General features: G+C 24.4%; 2 protein-coding genes across 2 annotated transcripts; one reads left to right on the plus strand and one right to left on the minus strand.

The window, feature by feature from the left end:
* Window positions 1-354: 354 nt before the first annotated feature.
* CCOS01_09362 (uncharacterized protein) lies at window positions 355-480 on the minus strand (the record flags this gene model as incomplete). Its single annotated transcript, XM_060457521.1, has 1 exon — window positions 355-480. A coding segment is annotated over one exon (126 nt), but the record flags the coding sequence as incomplete, so codon positions are not given.
* A 20,867-nt stretch (window positions 481-21,347) lies between these two features.
* Window positions 21,348-22,326, plus strand: CCOS01_09363 (mucin; the record flags this gene model as incomplete). Its single annotated transcript, XM_060457522.1, has 2 exons — window positions 21,348-21,517; window positions 21,573-22,326. 2 exons carry the CDS (start codon window positions 21,348-21,350, stop codon window positions 22,324-22,326), a joined length of 924 nt encoding a protein of 307 aa, XP_060312222.1.
* Between the last annotated feature and the right edge of the window lie 6 nt (window positions 22,327-22,332).

Here is a 22,332-nt window from a genome sequence, read left to right on the forward strand (position 1 = left end):
ATTAATGAGCTTATTTAAAAATACTTATTAATAAGTCTACCCCACTCGGGCTAGGCGCCCTCGGCTAGCTCGATATTATAACTATTATAATTAATATAAATATACTTAAAAAATAGCGAAGTACTTTTTAATAATACGGAATTTAGCTAGGTAATATTATTTATTTATTTTTTATTCTGCCTTTGTTGGTTGCTCGGGCGGTAGGTAATATTATATATATTATAAATAGCTAGGCTAATACGGATATTAAGATTTAATATATTAATATTAGCTTAGTTATAATAATTATAATAAATAAGTTGCCGTTAATGATCCGTGGTTGTGAACTTTGTAAGAGGGAAAGTTGAGGAAAATCTAAAAAAATAGTTTACTAAGACAGTGTGAGTATTCCCTGATACCGTGTATTAATACCGTGGAAACGATATTAAGAACCGCCCGAGCAGCTAGCAAAGGCAGAATATATAAATAAATAAATAATAAATAAGTTAGAGGTATATAGGGTTAAGATAGTAAGCTAATATTTTAAATAGCTCTTATAAAACCCCTTAAGTAACGATAATACTTATATAAAAGAATAGATTATATTAAACTTAATTATTTATATAAACTAGTATTAAGAGGTCTTATATATATTAAAATAAATAAAGCTTATTTTATAAGTAGTTAGAATTTAGGAAGATTCTAATAAAAGGTTAAGAGTTATTTTAGTTAGTAATTAAGTATAAAGCGTATTATACTTAATTTTCCTTAATACGTAATATATAGTACGGCCCCGGCAAATTACTCTATCGAGGGGAACTTAGTTATTTATAATATTTATATTATTACTTAGCTAGATTCTATATTCTTAAAAAGTACTATACTACTCTTTAAGTATATTTATATTAGCTATAATAACTAGAGTACTAAGGGGGCTTAATTTATTAAGCTTTAGAGGGGGGGACCTATCGAGGGGCATTTTTAGCCCGTGAGTTACTAACTATATACTAAGAGGTTCTTAACGAGTAATAGTTTATATATTAATAAGTTCGTTTAATAGGTTTATTTACTAAATTTACTTAGTTTAAATAGGGCTTTAGGTAATATTAAAAATAATAAGGATAAAAAGAATCTTTATAAGCTCTAAAGAATAGCTAAATATTAGCCTTTTTAGCTTTTTTTTAAAAAAACCTTTATATTATTATTAAAGTTCAAAACCTCTATAGTTAAGGGCCGCCTTTAACTTTTATAATTAACCTTTATTATTAACCTTTTTAACTAGCGCTACTATATAAAAAGTAGCTTATTTATTTTAAATTATATAACGTATATAATAAGCGAGTAGGTTAGATAAGCGAGTAGGCTACTTAACCGCGACTATATTATATTCGTAATTAAAAAGTAGTACTAAAAAAAGTAATTTAATTAAAACTATTTAATATCCTCTTTTTTAGATATTTCTTTAGCGATTTAATATATTTGCATATTATAATTAGTATTTTTATAAATATTATATTATTATTAACCTATTTTAGTCCTTAGTTAACGACTATTACTCTAACGTATTTCTTTTTTAATCTAAGTTATTACCTCTTTTTATAACTAAAGGTCTTTTTTATTAGCTATTATAAGACTTCTTTCTTATTTAAAACGTATTTTCTTAGCCCTCTTATATTAATTAAATAAGTTATTCTCCTCTTAAAGGATCTAGTTCTCCGACTTTAATAAGGTAATTTAGTATATAAATCCTCGTACCCCCTTTAATAAATACTCTATAGCTTCGATAATCGAAATTAAAGAGCTATTTTAATAATAAGTAATTCGATTTTTAATAAGTTATAATTATAATAATATTTTTATTAGGTTATTTAGTATTTAAAAAGTCTAAGCTAGTAGTATTATTAGGACGGATCCTAGAGGCGTCGGAGTATATAACTTTATATTAAACTTAAATAGTATACTTTTTATATTTAAAAGTATAAGCTTAGCTTTTCTAAATCCTCTTTAAATTTTTTTTTTATAATCGCTTATATAAATACTTTATAAAATATAAAAAAAAAGTCCTTTTTTATAATATAAGTATTACCCCGTCGTATTTTTTTTTTAATTTCTTAGCTATATACTATTTTTAAAAATTTAAAATATTTAATATTTAAAAGTTATAGTAAATAAGACGAATAAGCTAGTATATAAAAAATAATAATATTATTCTTTTTATAATATAACTTAAAATCTATAGAGTAGTAACTTTCGTATTCGTTAATAATAAGGAAGTAATATTAACCTTTTATATATAGTTTTATTTACTATTTAAAATATTTTACTTAATCTAAGCCTCTTTTATTTATTATTTATCCGTTTTTAGACGTTACGATAACCTAATTATATAATAAACCGGATTCCGTATACTAAGTAGAGAGGTAATATTTATTTATAATAATAATATACGGTAGGATATTATAGCTTAACGAACTAATAACCTAAATAACTATAACCTATTTATAATTACTAAGCTATATTATTTTCGTATTTAAATGCCTTTTTATATTCGTAATAACTATTTTAAATATAATCTAGCCTATTATAAAACTAGTCTTATTAAAGTTATAAATATCGGACTCTATAATACCGTATTTTATAATTATATTTATTATAAAATAAAACTACGTGTTTATTATATTTAGATCTTTATATTAAGCCCTTTTATAGTTATACTTATAAAAAAAGCGCGTCCGGAGCTATAGTTAATACTTAATAAAATTAAAAACCTAGCGCTTTTTAATAGGGAGCGCATCGTAATTAATAAATAATTAATTAGTTATATTTTCTATATTACTAAGGTAGAGAAAAAACGATTAAGAATCTAAATTAAGAATATACTTAACTAGTTTCTTTTTTTTAAATATAGTTAATTTCTATAAGTTAGGAATAATATCGCGTTATTATAATATTCTATTTAATTTATAACCTAAAATAACGTAATTAATATTATAGATCCTTATTATAGCCCGAATAGTAAGATTTTAGTCTTTATAGATAGCCTAAATAGCTAGGTTTAATTAAATATTTTTAGTTAGTACTATTATTCTTTTTAGTTAAGGAATGCATATTATAATAATATAGGTAGCTTAATAGTAGTTAAGTAGCCTACTCGCTTATCTAGCCTACTCGCTTATTATATACGTTAGCGGTTTTTATATTAAAATTACTATATTATATTAAGTACGTACTTAGGGTATATTATATATATTATATAGTTAAAAAGTATATTATATTATATAATTTCCCTTAAAAGCGTAATCCTATTAAGGTCGATCTTTTATACTTATAAAGCCGGAAAAAAACTACTATATATATATTTATTACCTCGTTTTTTTGATTAGAATTAAAAACGCTACTTCCCTTACTATTTATTACTATCGTACTATTATTATTATTATTATTATTATCTAACTATTTATTTACTTAAGTATACTTTATTAAAATACTAAGACGTTATTAACGACCCGTCGACTATTAGGGCTTCTTTAATAACTAGAAGTTCGATTCTATAAGTATTATACTAAACGACCCCGAGCTAGAGAAAGACCGCTTTAATAAATACTATATTTATAATATTAACTTATAAAAAAATAGATAAATATATTATTATAAACGATACCCTTATTAGTACCTTTTTAATAAAATAAAATAATATAAATAAGCCTAGATTTAATAATATAATTAAGAGCTTAAAAAGAGCGTAATTAAGTATATTAAATAAGAATATTAAGGAGAGGTTATTATTAAATAAGATAAAGGGAGAAAGTAAGGGGTAGTATTTAGTTATTAAAAAGATAATTAATATATTACGGTAGCGGGATTATTAGTATTTTAAGTTTAGTTAATATTAATAATTAATAATAGCTATACTAGCTATAGCCGGCTATTATTAATTATAAAATCTTATTAAGGTACGTAATAAAAACTTAATATTAACTTTAATAGACTAGCTTGCCTATAAAGGCGAAGATAGCCCTTAATAAAGTAGACCGGACCCTAAAGGGATAAGAACTTATTATAAATCCCTAGAATTCTTAAAAATCCTTTTTAAAATGCTAAACTCAAAATTAAAATTAGAACTCTTAGTTATTATAGTATCCTAATTAATTATTCTAAAAGTATTATTAAATTATACCTCTTATATAGTAACTAACTTATCCTTATTAATAATATTAAGAAGATTAGGGATCGTTTTTTCCTTTTTAAATACTACCCTTTTTTTTAAAAAACAAAACGATCTAATTTTAATAAAAACTAATCTATTTTAGTTTATGTATAGTATAAAGCCTTTACTTATTTTTTTAAGAAAGGCTCCTCTATTTCTTTTTTATATTTTAGCTTATTAGCTTTAAATAAAAAATAATTTATTATTTATTTTTATATTTTGCCTTTACTAACTACTTAGGCAGTTCTTAGTATTAATTATATAATATTAATATATAGTATTTATAAATACTTATATAGTGGTTTTTTTTTAGCTTTATAGGTATAAAAAATCGACCTTAATAAGATTACGCTTTTAAAAAGAATTATATAATATAATATACTTTTTAACTATATAATATATATAATATACCCTAAGTACGTACTTAACGTAATATAGTAATTTTAATACGAAAACTACTATATAATTCGGGATAAGTAAGTTACCCTCTTTAGTAGTAGTATTAGTTAAAAAGGTTAATAGTAGAGGTCGGCCGTAATAATTAGCTATAATAGTCGGCTATAATAGTTAGAAATAGCCCTTAACTATAGAAGTTTTAAACTTTAATAATAATATAGAGGTTTTTAAAAAAAAGGGCTAAATAGGCTAATATTTACTACTTTTTAAAGCTTATAAAGATTCTTTTTATCCTTATCGCTTTTAATATTACCTAAAGCTCTATTTAAACTAAATAAATTTACTAAATAAATTTATTAATTAAACTTATTAATATATAAACTATTACTTAAATAGCTAGTTAAAATATTACCTTAATAAGAACCTAAAAATACTTATTAATAAGTCTACCCCTCTTAAACTAAGCACCCTCTTTAGCTAACTTAATACTATAGCTATTATAACTAACGTAAATATACTTAAAAAATAATAAAATATTTTTTAATAATATAGAATCTAGTTAAGTAATAGTACGAATATTATAAATAGCTAGGTTAATACGGATATTTAGATTTAATATATTAATATTAATTTAAAAATTATATTTTATAAAGCTAAAAATCCTTTTAATATAGGCTATATTATAAATATAAGGGAATATATAAGGGGCTCTTTAACTTTTAATAAAAAAGAGTATATAATATAAGATCTAGCTACTTATATAAGCTAGTATTAGATCCGTGGTTGTGAACTTTGTAAGAGGGAAAGTTAAAAAGGAGGAAGAAAATCTAAAAAAGATAGTCTATCGAGATAGTGGGAGTATCAATTGATACTATATATTAATACCGTATAATCAATATTGAGAACCGCCCGAGCGGCTAGTAAAAGTAGAAAATATAAATAAACAAGCTAGTATTAAGAGGTTTTATATATATTAAAATAAGTATAGCTCGCTCTTTAGATAGGTAGAGGAAGGTTAAGAGCTATTAATAAAAAAAAAATAACGGTCGAGTTAGTTAACTATTTTAATTAGTAATTAAGTATAGAGCGTAATATACTTAGTTTTCCTTAATATATAATATATAGTACGGCCCTAGCGGATTATTCTGTCGGGGGGATTATAGATATTTATATTGTCTTAGTAAACTAATTTATTTTTTAAATTTCTTTCTTATTTTCTATTTTTCGTTCTTATAAAGTTTATAACTACGGATTATTAATAGTAATATTAAGTACCTAATATTACTACTTTATAAGCTTATTACGTACTTAGCTAAGTTAGCTACCTTTTTAAGTAATAATAGCTTATAATAATATAGTATTAAAAATGCCCTCCTTATTATTATTAAGAATAATACCGACCTTACAATATTTAGCTTAGTATTTTTAGCTTTATTTATATATATATATATTTATTATATTGCCGTTAATAATCCGTAGTTATGAACTTTATAAGAGGGAAAGTTAAAAAGTTAGAAAATCTAAAAAAAAAAAAAAAAAAAATAGTCTATCGAGATAGTAGGAGTATTTATTAATACTATATACTAATACTATTTGTTTTTTATTTTTTATTTCTACCTTTGCTAGCTGCTCGGGCAATTCTCGATATCGGTTACACAGTATTAACACACAGTATCAGTGGATACTCCCACTGTCTCGTTAGACTTTTTTTTAGATTTTCCACCTTTTTGAACTTTCCCTCCTGCAAAGTTTACAATCACGGATTGACGGCATACTAATACTATATAATTAATATTAAGAACTACCCGAGCAACTAGTAAAAGTAGAATAGTAAAATAAATAAGCTATTTTTTATATTATAACGCTAGTTAAAAAGGTTAATAATAGAGGTTAGTTATAAAAGTTAGAGGTAACCCTTAATTATAAAGGTTCTAAACTTTAAAAATAATATAGAGGTTTTTTAAAAAAAAGGGCTAAAAAGGCTAATATTTAATTACTTTTTAAAGCTTATAAAGATTCTTTTTATTTTTATTACTTTTTATATTACTTAAAGCTCTATTTAAACTAAATAAATTTACTAAATAAACTTATTAAACTAACTTATTAATATATAAACTACTACCTCGTTAAGAACCTAAAGATGCCCCTCGATAGGTCCCCCCCTTTAGGGCTCAATAGATTCTTAAGCCCCCTCGACGCCCTAGTTATCGTAATTAACGTAAGTATACTTAAGGAGTAGTATAATACTTTTTAATAATACGGAATTTAGCTAAGTAATAATATAAAAATTATAAATAACCGGGCTAATATAAATATTAAGATTTAGTATATTAATATTAGTTTAAAAATTATATTTTACGGAGTTAGAAATCTTTTTAATATAAGTTATATTATAAATATAAACGAATATATAAGGGGTTTTTTAACTTTTAATAAGAAGGATTATATAGTAGTTTTTTTTTAGCTTTATAAGTATAAAAGATTAACCTTAACGAGACTACGCTTTTAAAAAAAATTATATAATATAATATACTTTTTAATTATACAATATATATAATATATTCTAAGTATGCGCTTAACGTAATATAATAATTTTAATACGAAAACTGCTATTTAATATAGGATAAGTAAGCTACTATAGTAGCGCTAGTTAGAAAGGTTAATAATAAAAGTCGGCTATAATAATTAACTATAATAGTTAGCTATAATAATTAGAAATAGCCTTCCTTAATTATAAAAGTTCTAAACTTTAATAATAATATAAAGGTTTTTAAAAAAAAGGGCTAAATAAGCTAATATTTATTACTTTTCGTACTAAAGCTTATAAAAATTCTTTTTATTCTTATTACTTCTAATATTACTTAAAGCTACTCTCTAATTAAATTAAATAAATTTACTAAATAAATTTATAAAATAAATCTACTAAATAAACTTATTAATATATAAATTATTACTTAGATAGCTAGTTAGATAACTAGTTAAAAGGTTAGCTAGTTAAAATACTACCTTAATAAGAACTTAAAAATACTTATTAATAAGTCTACCCTTTTTAAGCTAGGTACCCTTAGCTAGTTTAATATTATAACTATTATAACTAATATAAGTACGCCCGAGGATTAATAAAGTACTTTTTAATAATACGGAATTTAAATAAGTAATAATACGAACGCTATTAATAATTAGGTTAATCTGGATATTAAGATTTAGTATATTAATATTAATTTAGAAATTATACTTTATAAAGCTAAAAATCCTTTTAATATAGGCTATATTATAAATATAAAGGAATATATAAGGGGCCCCCTAATCCTTAATAAAAAGGAGTATATAATACGGGATCTAGTCTATTGAGATAGTAGGAGTAAAGTCTATCGAGATAGTGGGAGTATCTATTAATACTGTGTATTAATACTATGTAGTCGATATCGAGAACCGCCCGAGCAACTAGCAAAGGCAGAACACAAAAATAAATAAATAATACGGGATCTAACTACTTATATAAGTTAGTATTAAGAGGTCTTATATATATTAAAATAAGTATAAGTTACTTTTTAAATAGTTAGAAGCGGGGGAAGGTCGGGAGCTGTTTTAATTAGTAGTTAAGTATAGAGCGTAATATACCCAGTTTTCCCTAATACGTAATATATAGTACGGCCCTAGCGGATTGCTCTATTAGGGGGTAAGTAGTAAGTATATATTAGAATTTAGGTAGATTATTTCTAAACTCGATTAAGATAATAAAATGCTAATAATAGCTTTTTATTATAATTTAAAAAAAGAAGTTAAGGATAACCTTTTTTATTAGGACTAACTAAACGAACTTTATAATTATATTAATATAATAATTAAAATCAATAATCGGCTTTATAAATAACGCTTTAAATAAAAAAGATAATATACTTAGAATAACTAAACTAAACTTAATAATAAACGTAAATATAAACTAACGACTATTATAATAGGATATTATAACGGACTAATAGACCTTAGCGTATTTAATATTAATTTATTTTAAAAAAGCGAGCTAATTTTATAAATAAAAAAGCCCCCTATAAGTAACTCTTATAAATAGCTTATTATAATAATAACTACCTTATTTATTAAAATAATAAGAAATAGATAGGATAGTACCTAAAGTAATTTAATGATATAAGACGATTTAGGTATAATATTATACTATTTTTTATTAAAACCCTAATAATAGTAATAAAAGAAAAATCCTTACTTACCGACCCTATACTCTTAAAAGAAATATTAAGTATATTATTATACTCTCTTAAATTTATAAAAGTATAAAAAAGAAAAAAAAGAAAAAATAAACCTTATTATAAAAAATATTTTTTATTTTTTTAAAAAACGAATTAAGTAAAAATTCCTAGTTAATATAAAAGAATAGCTCCTTAAATTTAAAAAAAGAGGACCTAAGGTAAAAGAAATTATAAATAGCCTCGTTTATATAGTATAATAAAACTATATAAATTAAAAATAATTTATTAAGTTTAAAAAAAACTTAATTTAAATAAAATCCTAATTAAATCTATTTATATAATATAACGAGTAAATAGTAATAAAATTTTATTTATAAAATTAAAAAATAGTTTAAAGACTTTTTATATAAAAATAAAATTAAAATAATTAAAAAACAGACTCTTAACTTCGGAATTATAAAAAAAAAGAAAATGGATTTTAATCTTAAAGAAAAAAATATTAAAATAAGAACTAGTTCTTTTTATTTTAATAAAATAGAATTATTTTATAATTCGGACGAACCTCGTAACGTTACTTAACGACGTACTTAAATAAAAATTAATTATAAAATATTACTTAGTATTAATAATACTAATTCTAAAGGGGATAATAACGAACTATAATATAAATATATTTATTTATTTAAAAATAATTAAACTATTTAGTTCTATAAAACTAAGGAATATAAAAAAGTTATAATAACCCCTTATATAAATAAAAATTATTTTTTATTTAACCCTAAGGACCTTTTTTATAAAGAGTTATTTTAAATAGAATATTTAAATAATAAATACTTCTAGTACTTCGTATATAAATAAAATAGCCGTTTCTATTTATAAAAATATAATAATAAACTTATTAAAGATATTTACGTAAAAAACTAATTACTTAGTTAAATATTATTAAGTTTTAATAATAATAATAATAAAATAATATTTAAACTAAACCCTAGCTTTTTTATAAAATATTTTAATAGTGAATATATAAAATAAGAAGATTATAAATATAATTAATATTAGATTTATTATATAAAAAAAGCTAAAGTATAGAGGGAGTACTAAGAAAAATATAAATAAAAAACCTATTTAAAAAAGTAGATAATAAAAAACTAAAAAAGCTAATTATAAAAGAACGATAAAAAGTAAAAATAAAAAAAAAGTTCTTATATATAACTAAATAACGTAATAATATATATTTATAAGTTAATTTTAATATTTATAAATAAAAACTAAATATTATTATTAATAGTAGTACGTAAAAAACTTATATTTTACTAAGGATAGTAAATAAACTTAACTTATTATAAGTATAAAAAGATAATTTATATTAATTATAAATAATAAAAAGAGAACGAGTTAATTATAACTATAAATATATTAATTAGGAAACTATATACCTCTTAATATATATTAATAATTAATAAGAATAATTATAATATAATATTATTTGTTTTTTTTTATTCTACCTTTACTAGTTACTCGGGCGGTTCTCAATATCGATTATATAATATTAATACACAGTATTAATAGATATTCCTACTATCTCGATAGACTATAATATAATATTATAAAGATTAGAAATATTAATATTATTTTAAGGTTTCCGTAGTTATAAAAATATAACTTATAAATAAATTAGACTACTAACTAGGTCTTTTAAAAAAATTTAATTACTAAAGAATTTAAGAAAAAAAAGGGTTTAAACGGATTTTTAATAATTCTTAAAAAATAAGAATAAATACGATATATAGCTTTTATTAAAATAATAAAAAACTTTAAAAAGTTCGTATATAGTATTAATAATAAAAATTTATAATAATTTTAAACTATATTTAAAAAATATTAAATATATACGAAATTATTTATAGAACCTGAAAAAATAGGATTATTAAAATATAATAATTAGAATATAAAAATCGAACTTAAAAAAAGAACGTAACTTAGATTTTTTTTAATATATTTAATAAACTAAGAAGAATAAGAATATTTTAATAATTATATTAATAAGAAACTTAAAAAGGGACTTATTTAACTATCGAATTCTCTCGTAAAATTATCCCTATTCTTTATATTAAAAAAAAGTAAAAAAACGAAGACTTATTATTAATTATAAAAAACTTAACGAAATTATAAAAAAGAACTACTATCCCTTACTACTTATTAATAAGCTTAGAAATCTATTTTATAAAACTAATTAGTTTATTATTATAAATCTTAAGGAAGTATTTAATTAAATTTAAATTAAAAAAGGAAATAACCCCCGACGGAGCAATTTGCCGGGGCCGTACTATGTATTACGTATTAGGGAAAACTAGGTATAATGCGCTCTATACCTAACTACTAACTAAAATTAACCGACTTAACTATTATCTCCCTTTTATTAACTCCTAACCTTTTATTATAGTCCTCTTAAGTTCTAGCTATTTATAGGGCGAGCTTTACTTACTCTAATATATATAAGACCTCTTAATACTAACTTATATAAATAGCTAAGTCTAGTATAATTTATTTTTTTATATAAGTATTATTATTACTTAGGGGGTTTTATAAGAGTTATTTAAAATATTAACTTATTATTTTAATTTTATATACTTCTAGCCCGTTTATTATAACTATTATAACTAGGTTAATATTAATATATTAAATTTTAATATTTATATTAGCTTAGCTCCCTTTAGGGTCCGGTCCGCCTTATTAGGGGCTAACTTTACCCTTATAAGCAAGCTAGTCTACTAGGGTTAATACCGAGTTTTTATTACGTAATAAACTTTATAACTAATAATAACTAGCTATAGTTATTAATACTAACTAAACTTAAAATATTAATAACCCCGCTATTATAATATATTAATTACTCTCTAAATAGCTAAAAACTACCCCCTACTTTTTACTTTTTTTAATAACTTTAGACTTTTTTTTAATCTCTCTAAATTTCCTATTTTATTATAATAATATTAAAATATTAATAATACTCCTAAGTTTATTAAGTATATTAAGGCTATATTATATAAGTTTAGCGCTAATAATAGCGATTCTTATAAAAGTATTATCGTTTTAGATCTTTAAGTTAATAATAATTAGTTTATACTCCTCTAGGTAATTCTTCTATAAATCGGGATCGTTAAGTATAATACTAATAAGATTAAAATACTAATCCCTAAAGTATCCCTATAAGTTATTAAGTTATTAATATTCTAGTATTTTAAATATTCTTAAAATAAACGGTTTAATAATAATAATAATAGTAATAGTAATAGATAATAAAATAAGTAGCGTTTTTAATTTTAATAAAAGAAACGAAGTAATAAATATATATATATATATATACGAGGTAAAGTTAAAAGTATATATTATTAATTAATATTATTCTTAATAATAGTAATGAGGGTATTTTTAATATTATTATTATAAGGCCGTTACTTAGAAGGGCTACGAACTTAGCTAGGTACGCGGGCTTATAAAATAATAGCGTCTTATACTTAATATTATTATTAATCCGTATTTATAAACTTTATAAAAAAGAAATTTTAAAAAGTAAAAAAAAATTAAAAATATTCTAATAAGATAGTATAAGTATTTACTAATACTATATATTAATACTATGTAACCGATATTAAGAATTGCCCGAGTAGTTAATAAAAGTAAAATAGTAAAATAAATATTAGCTTAGCTATTTATAGCGCTTATAATATTACCTAGCTAAATTCTATATTATTAAAAAGTACTTCGCTACTCTTTAAGTATACTTACGTTAGTTATAATAGCTATAGCGTCGAGCTAACTAAGGGTACTTAGTCCGAGAGGGGTAGACTTATTAATAAGTATTTTTAAAGAGTTCTAACCTACTAATTACTAACTATATACTAAGAGTAAAATAGTAGTTTATATATTAATAAGTTTGTTTAGTAAATTTGTTTAGTAAATTTATTTAATAAATTTATTTAGTTTAAATAGAGAATAGCTTTAAGTAATATTAAAAATAATAAAGATAAGAAGAATTTTTATAAGCTCTAAGTAGTAAATATTAACCTATTTAGCCCTTTTTTTTAAAAAACCTTTATATTATTATTAAAGTTCAGAACCTTTATAATTAAAAAAGGCCGCTTCTAATTATTACGGCTAATTATTATAGCTAATTATTATAGCCGATTTTTATTATTAACCTTTTTAACTAGCGCTACTACGTAAGTATATTACTTAGCCTATTATTAATAAATAATAAAATAGCTTACTTATCTTAAATTATATAGTAGTTTTCGTATTAAAATTATTATATTACGTTAAGTACGTACTTAAAATATATTATACGTATTATATAGTTAAAAAGTATACTATATCGTGTAATTTTTTTTAAAAACGTAATCCCGTTAAAGTCGATCTTTTATACTTCTAAAGCTAGAAAAAAAAACTATTATATAAAAAATTATATTATTATCGAACTAAATTAATTAGAGTACGAAGTTAAAAAAATTATTAATTATAAAGTTAAGAATAAAATATAAGAATTCTTTATTAAATAAAAAAACTATAAATATAAAAAAAAATATAAAAACTTATTATAAACCTCCGGAACTCCTAATAACTTTTTAAAACATATTAAAATTAAAATTAAACTTAGAACTCTTAGTTATTATAATATCTTAGTTAATAATTTTAAAAGTATTATTAGTTTATATTTTATAAGTTACTAAGGAAGTATTTTTAAAATCCTTAGGGAACTTTTTTAATATAATTCGACTCTTTTTAAATATTATTCGCTTTTAAAAACGAAGACGCTCTAATTTAAATAATAATTTATTTAACTTAGCCTAAGCTTATTAATAAGCCTTAGCCTTTTTTTATAACTCTATAATTCTTTTTTAAAACTATAACTCTTTTATTTTTTTTTTTATAATTAAGATAATTAAACTTTATTATTAATTAACTAACTATACTTAGTTAGCTAAGACTTAATAAATAAAAACGTAATATTTATATATATAAATAGTATTAATAAAAATATTATATAAAATATTAAAATAATAATATATTTTATGAACCTTAGAATTAAAAAGAACTAAATAACGGACTCCCCGTAAGTAATAATTTAAATAAAGTATTATTTTTATACCTTTTTTAAAAAAACGAATAATATATAATAATTTATAACAAGATATAACTATTAAAAATTTCGATTTTTTAATTCGACCTAATATTATATTAGTATATTTTAAAAAAATACTTAACAATTCCCTAACTTAGGAATATACGACTTATTTATAAGCCTAGAAGATTAGACCTTTAAGAGGAGAAACTAATATTATAATTTAATATATATAATAAAAGCCCCGCCTTATAGGACTTATAGCGGTTACTATATTATATATATAAAAATACGGACTTAAAATAATTCCTCTTAAGATAAAAGAACTATAAATAAATTACGTAATTATAATAATATAATAAAATAAAGAACGACCGTTTATAAATAAATAAAACGGATAATTATAAATAAGTAAAATAGACGACTATTTAATAAATAATTAAATAATAATAAATAAGAATATTATAAAAGATATATTTAAGAACGAGATTTATATATAGGATAAACTTAAGCTAAGCTTAAAAATAGACTTTTTATAGCTTTTTTAGTAATTAACTTAGTATTAAATTTTACAATTATTTTTAACTATTTTTATTAAAAAACCCCTTTAATAAGACTATAATTAATTATTAAAGCTTTGCTTATTTTATAATTTATAAATATAGCTTTAGGGAACCTATTTATAATTATAATACTATTTACTTAGTATTTATAGCCTTAACTTTTATTAATATACTTATTACGACTAGCTAGCTATAATATAACGAGGGTATTTTTAATATTATTATTATAAACTATTATATTTAAAAAGTTATAAACTTAGCTAAGTAAGTATAGGCTTATAAAGTAATAGCGTCGGGTACTTCAAATTATTATTAATAATCTATATAGTGGTTTTTTTCTTTTTTTTCCGGCTTTATAAGTATAAAAAATCGACCTTAACGGGATTACGCTTTAAAAAGAAATTATATAATACGGTATACTTTTTAACTATATAATACGTATAATATACCCTAAGTACGTACTTAACGTAATATAATACTTTTAATATAAAAACTACTATATAATTTAAGTTAAATAAGCTACTCTTTTTATTTACGTAGTAGTATGAGTTAATAAAGTTAATAATAAAAGTTAGTTATAAAAGTTAGAGGTAGCCCTTAACTATAGAGGTTTTAAACTTTAATAATAATATAGAGGTTTTTTTTAAAAAAAAGGGTTAAAAAGGCTAATATTTAATTATTTATACTAGAGCTTATAAAGATTTCTTTTATCCTTATTATTTTTAATATTACTGAAAGCTACTCTTTATTTAAACTAAATAAATTTACTAAATAAACTTATCAAATAAACTTATTAATATATAAATTATTATTATTGTATTAAGAACCTATTTTAAAAATGCCCCTTAATAAGTCCCCCACTCTAGGGTTTAATAAATTCTTAAGCCCCCTCGACGCCCTAGTTTTTATAATTAATATAAATATACTGAAAAAATAGTATAGTACTTTTTAATAATATATAATTTAGTTAAATAATAATATAAATATTATAAATAATTAAGTTCTCTCCGACGGAGTAATCCACCGAGGCCGTACTATATATTACGTATTAAAAAAAACTAAGTATATTACGCTCTATACCTAATTATTAATTAAAATTACTAACTTTTTCCCGCTTATCTAAAGGGCGAGCTATACTTATTTTAATATATATAAAACCTCTTAATACTAGCTTATATAAGTAATTAAATTCTATATTATATACTCCTTTTTATTCAAAGTTAAAAAGCCCCTTATATATTCTCTTATATTTATAATATAACTTATATTAAAAAGATTTTTAATTTTATAAAATATAATTTCTAAATTAATATTAATATATTAAATCTTAATATTTACATTAACTTAATTATTTATAATATTTATATTATTACTTAGCTAAATTCCGTATTATTAAAAAGTACTTTACTAATTTTTAAATATATTTATATTAATTATAATAGCTATAATATTGAGCTAGCTAAGGGTACTTAGCTTAAAAAGAGTAGATTTATTAATAAATATTTTTAAGTTCTTATTAAAATAGTATTTTAACTAGCTAACCTCTTAACTAGCTATTTAACTAGCTATTTAAATAGTAGTTTATATATAGTAGTTTTTTTCTAGCTTTATAAGCGCAAAAGATTAACTTTAATAAGATTACGCTTTTAAGGGAAATTATATAATACGATATACTTTTTAACTATATAATACGCATAATATATCCTAAGTACGCGCTTAATATAATATAATAATTTTAATACGAAAACCGCTATATAATTCGGGATAAGTAAGCTACCCTCTTCGGCTACTAATTAATAATGAGTTTTGCTATCCGGGCAGTACTGTTTGGCTATCCGGGCAGTAACCCACTTTTTGGACCAATCAGAGCCTGCCGTCTAAACTCTAAACTTGTTTGCCCCACTACACCTGCCCACGGGCCACCTAGCGTATATACGCCATAATTACGTAAGGCAGCCGCAATTGCCCACGGTCGTAATTGCCTACGGTCGCAATTACTTATAGTAGTAATTACCTGCTCAATTACCTACTTAATTATCTATTTCTATAGGTATATATAACCGTGGGTAATTGCGACCGTGGGCAGTTACGACCGTGGGCAATTGCGACCGTGGGCAATTGCGACCGTGGGTAATTGCGGCTGCCTTACGTAATTGCGACCGAACGTGCCTACGGCTGCCTTACATAACTGCGCCGGGTGGCCCGTGGGCAGGTGCAGCGGGTACGGGTATGGGGTCATGGCCCGAGCTCTGCAGCTGTGAGCTCTTATTGGTTCCAAAAGTGGGTTACTGCCCGGATAGCCAAACAGTACTGCCCGGATAGCAAAACTCTTAATAATAAGCTAAGTAATATACTTATATAGCGGCGCTAACTAAAAAAGTTAATAATAGAGGTTAGCTATAATAATTAGCTATAATAATTAGCTCTAATAGTTAGAAGCAGCCCTTAACTATAGAGGTTTTAAACTTTAATAATAATATAAAAGTTTTTAAAAAAAGAGCTAAATAGGCTAATATCTATTATTTTTTAGAGCTTATAAAGATTCTTTTTATTTTTATTACTTTTAATATTACCTAAAGCTCTATTTAAACTAAATAAATTTACTAAATAAATCTACTAAATAAATTTACTAAATAAATTTACTAAATAAACTTATTAATATATAAACTACTACTTAAATAGCTAGTTAAATAACTAGTTAAGAGGTTAGCTAATTAAAATACTACTTCGATAAGAACCTACTCTACTCTTAGTATATAATTAGTAATTAATAAGCTAAAAATATTTATTAATAAGTCTACCCCTCTCGGGCTAGGCGCCCTTTTTAGCTAGCTTAATACTATACTTATTATAATTAATATAAATATACTTAAGGATTAGTAAAGTACTTTTTAATAATACAGAATTTAACTAAGTAATAATATAAACGCTATAAATAGTTAGGCTAATACGAACGTTAAGATTTAATATATTAATATTAGCTTAAAAATTATACTTTATAAAGCTAAAAATCTTTTTAATATAGGTTATATTATAAATATAAAAGAATATATAAGGGGCTTTTTAATTTTTAATAAAAAGGAGTATATAATACGGGATTTAGTTACTTCTATAAGCTAGTATTAAGAGGTTTTATATATATTAAAATAAGTATAGCTCGCCTTCTAAATAGTTAAAAGCGGGGGAAGGTCGGGAGCTATTTTAATTAGTAATTAAGTATAGAGCGTAATATATTTAGTTTTCTTTAATACGTAATATACGGTACGGCCCCGGTAAATTACTCTATCGGGGGGATAGTAGTTTATATATTAATAAGTTTATTTAGTAAATTTATTTAGTTTAAATAGAGATTTAAATAATATTAAAAATAATAAAAATAAAAAGAATCTTTACGAGCTTTAAAAAGTAATAAATATTAGCTTATTTAGCCCTTTATTTTAAAAACTTTTATATTATTATTAAAGTTTAGAACCTCTATAATTAGAGAAGGCTATTTTTAATTATTATAGCTAATTATTATAGTTAATTATTATAGCTAACTTTTATTATTAACTTTTTTAATTAGCGCTATTACGTAAAAAATAGCTTATTTATTCTAAATTATATAATAGTTTTTATATTAAAATTATTATATTATATTAAGCGCGTATTTAGAATATATTATATATATTATATAGTTAAAAAGTATACCGTATTATATAATTTCCCTTAAAAGCGTAATCTTATTAAAGTTAATCTTTTATACTTATAAAGCTAGAAAAAAACTACTATATAAATAATTTAGTTAATATAAATATTAAGATTTAATATATTAATATTATTTTAAAAATTATATTTTATAAAGTTAAAAATCTTTTTAATATAAGTTATATTATAAAAATAAAAGAATATATAAGGGGTTCTTTAATCCTTAATAAAAAGAAATATGTAATATTAAATTTAATTACTTATATAAGCTAATATTAAGAGGTTTTATATATATTAAAATAAGTATAGCTCGCTTTTTAAATAGCTAAAATTACGTAGTAAAAAGTTAGGAGTTATTAATAAAAAGAAAATAACGGTTAAGTTAGTTAACTATTCTAATTAGTAGTTAAGTATAGAGCGTAATATACCTAGTTTTCTTTAATATATAATATATAGTACGGCCCTGGCGGATTACTCTATCGGGGGGATTTAAATTATTATATTATATTAAATACGTATTTAAAATATACTACGTATATTATATAGTTAAGAAATATATTATAATATATAAATCTTTTTATAAAAGCGTAATTTTATTAAGGTCGATTTTAAATTTATTTATATATTTATTTTAATATTCTATTTTTACTAGCTACTTAGGCAATTCTTAATATTATTTATATAATATTAATATATAGTATTAATAAATACTCTTATTATTTTAAGAAACAATTTCTTTTAAAAAATTTTCTACCTTTTTAACTTTCCCTTTTATAAAGTTTATAACTACGTATTATTAACGGATTTATTTATATATATATTCTACTTTTACTAGCTACTTAGGCAGTTTTTAATATCGTTTATATAGTATTAATATATAGTATTAATAAACCCTTTAGGGTCCGGTCCGCCTTATTAGGGGCTATCTTCGCCTTTATAAGCAAGCTAGTTTATTAGGGTTAATATCGAATATTTTTATTACGTACTTTAATAAACCTTTATAACTAACTATAGCTAGCCGTAGCCGTTACTAAATTAACCCCGCTACTATAATATATTAATCGCTTTTTTAATAACTAAATACTACCCCTTACTTTCTCCCTTTATTTTATTTAATAATAACCTCTCTTTAATATTCTTATTTAATATACTTAACTATACTCTTTCTAAGCTCCTAATTATATTATTAAATCTAAGCTTATTTATATTATTTTATTATATTAAAAAGGTATTAATAAGGGTAATACTTATTATAATATATTTATTTATTTTTTATAAGTTAATATTATAAATATAATATTTATTAAAATAGTAATTTAATAGCTCGGGGTTATTTAGTATAATACTTATAAAATTAACTAACTTCTAACTATTAAAGAAGCCCTAAGGGTTAACGAGCTATTAATATCTTAGTATTTTAGTAAAATATACTTAAGGTAAATAGTTAAATAGTAATAATAATAGTAATAGTAATAGCGTAATAATAATAAATAATAAAGAAAGCGTTTTTTAATTTTAATAAAAGAAACGAGGTAATAAATATATATATATATATAAATAAAGTTAAAAGTATTAGAGTAAATATTATAAAGTTAATATTATTCTTAATAATACTAACGAGGGTATTTTTAATATTACTATTATAAACTATTATTACTTAGCAGGCCGTAAACTTAGCTAAGTAAATATAGGCTTATAAAATAGTAGTATTAAGTACCTAATATTATTATTAATAATCCGTAGTTATAAACTTTATAAAAAAGAAAGTTAAAAAAGTAAAAAGTCTAAAAAAAATAGTTTATTAAAATAGTAGGAGTATTTATTAATACTATATATTAATATAATATAAACGATATTAAGAACTGCCCGAGTAGTTAGTAAAAATAGAATATTAAAATAAATAGTATTAATAAATACTATTACTATCTCGATAGACTAATTTTAAAATTATAAAGCTAAAAAAAAGAAAGAAAAAAAACTACTATATAAGAATAAATAATTAGAATAACTAATCCCTTATAATAATACTTTAATTACTACTTAAGACCGTTTTATAACCGTTATGGCCTAGTGACTAGGCCTTACTTATAATTCCGAAGGCAGTTTACTTAATCGTGCCTATGGTGCGCATAAGGCACATAGTGCTAGAAAGGACTGATCTTTCACGGTTAATCAAAAGGCCTAATGCACACCACTTCCTACCTCCCGTGCTTCCTTATAGAAACATGCTCTTCATAGCATGTGTTGACATCGTCTCTAAGAAGCTATGTATGTCTCGCCTCACGTGTAGGTCAGTGCTATGTCTAGCAACCAATCAGCATTTCCATTATTCCATCCGGAGGTATCTGACGCAGGGCAGGACATCCTCCATTAAGGTATGTTTACTAGTGTAGCTTCATCCCGACGTGTCCCCAATTTAAAATCTTTTCGACCGGGTGATACGACGAGGTACTTCTGACGTATAGCCTATAGGAACGGTACCCATTCGCGCTCTGTAAGACGTACGCGTGGTTAGGTTCCCTAGTCTCGGCACGCCAGGGTGGAGCACTCTCCTGTTCCACACCTCATCGGACTGGACCCCTTGCGTATGTGGTCAAGGGGCTTGCGGGAAAGTGGAGACTATGCTAAGGAAAAAAAAAAAAAAGTAAGAAAAAAAAAAAAAAAGGGTGCTAGCTCGCCTTTGCCTCGTCCCAGATTCTTAGTACTATGTCGTTGCCCAGCACGCAAATCCCATCCACCATCCCCCATAACAAACGAGGACGCATGTTATCACTGCACCTTCTTTCCCATCGCCCATAGTGACCTCGTCTCTGTCTCCTGGATGCACTCGTCTGAAATTCTTATCACCATTCATATCCATCCGTACATTCCATCTCTGGACAAGCCTCGTTAAAATGCCGTACAACACTCGCCGCAAATCTTTGTCTCTCCCATCGCTGGGCATTCATGTTCCAGGGAGCCATCCAAGTCGCAATCCGGCCACCGCCGCCCCAAGTCGAAGCAATTCCGAAAATGGAGGAAACCGCGTAACAATTACATCGACAACAATAACGCGGCCGAATAAGAGACAGAAACGCTCGCATGGAGATGGGATAGTGCAGGGGCCGACGTCACAAAAACATACCGGAGACGCTGTAGTTTTTGATCATACGCCACCGCCGTCTCCGACAAAAAGTAACGTCGAGATGCAGGAATCCCACAGCGACTCCGAATCTGCCACTCACATGAAGATCGAGGGAATCAACGACGAGATTGTAGAAGCTACTATTGCCCAATTACAGGCCACCTGTAACCGACCTCATCTGGTGCGAGAGCTGGCAACTGTGCTTTCGCAGCAGATTCCAATTGTCAAGAAGTAAGCCACTCAGCTCCGTTCTCAAGTCGTCACAGACTTACTAACAAGTTCGTAGCTCTGCAAACCCATGCGCCATTGTTTCTTCCCGCCTCTCCGCCTACCTGAAGCGTTCCTGTTGGAGTGGTCGGGTACCTTGCCCAATGGCTAAGGAACTCGAAAAGATACACCCACGCCGGACATATTTTTATCTCACAACGCGGCCAAGACTGCCTTTCCCAGACTCTCCGGCCTTCGCTCAGCGTGTAGTCATCTCTCCATCTCTCTCCAGCATCGCATCTGGATCCGAAGATGGTGACGACATCGACCTTCGCCGGCGGGATTTAAGCCCCTCCCCCGAGGTTGATCTTTCCTCTCCTGAATTTGATGATGGTGACGACGACTTTGCCATGCCTACTACTCCCGTCGGGTCCCTACCAAGCAGCTTCCGGTACTCAAGAAGTCAACGCAGTGCCTCTCCTCCGCTGGAAAAGGATGAACGAGAGTTTACGCAGACGGCAGACGGTCTGCAGAAACGCAAGCTCGCCCGAGAACTGTCTTCGACGGGCAATGGCGAGCAATCTGCCAACGCCTTTGAACCGGCTCGGGATTATGGCATGTTCGACGAGAAAACCGGCGTGGCCGTTAACAGCGGGTTGGCAAATATGCATCAGTTCATGACAAGCCCAGCCTTCAAGGCAACCGTCCCGGCGAGCGTCAGAAAGGAAAGTGACGGCGACAGCTGGTTCAAGCTAGGGGGCCTCCTAGAATGGGATCATAGCCCTGAAAGCATTGAACTTGATGAGCTCGATTGTTTGCTGGACTCTTGTTAACGGCCG

The sequence above is a fragment of the Colletotrichum costaricense genome, assembly GCF_030867565.1.
Source record: "Colletotrichum costaricense strain IMI 309622 chromosome Unknown Scaffold_9.1, whole genome shotgun sequence".
Taxonomy (NCBI): Eukaryota; Fungi; Ascomycota; class Sordariomycetes; order Glomerellales; family Glomerellaceae; genus Colletotrichum; species Colletotrichum costaricense.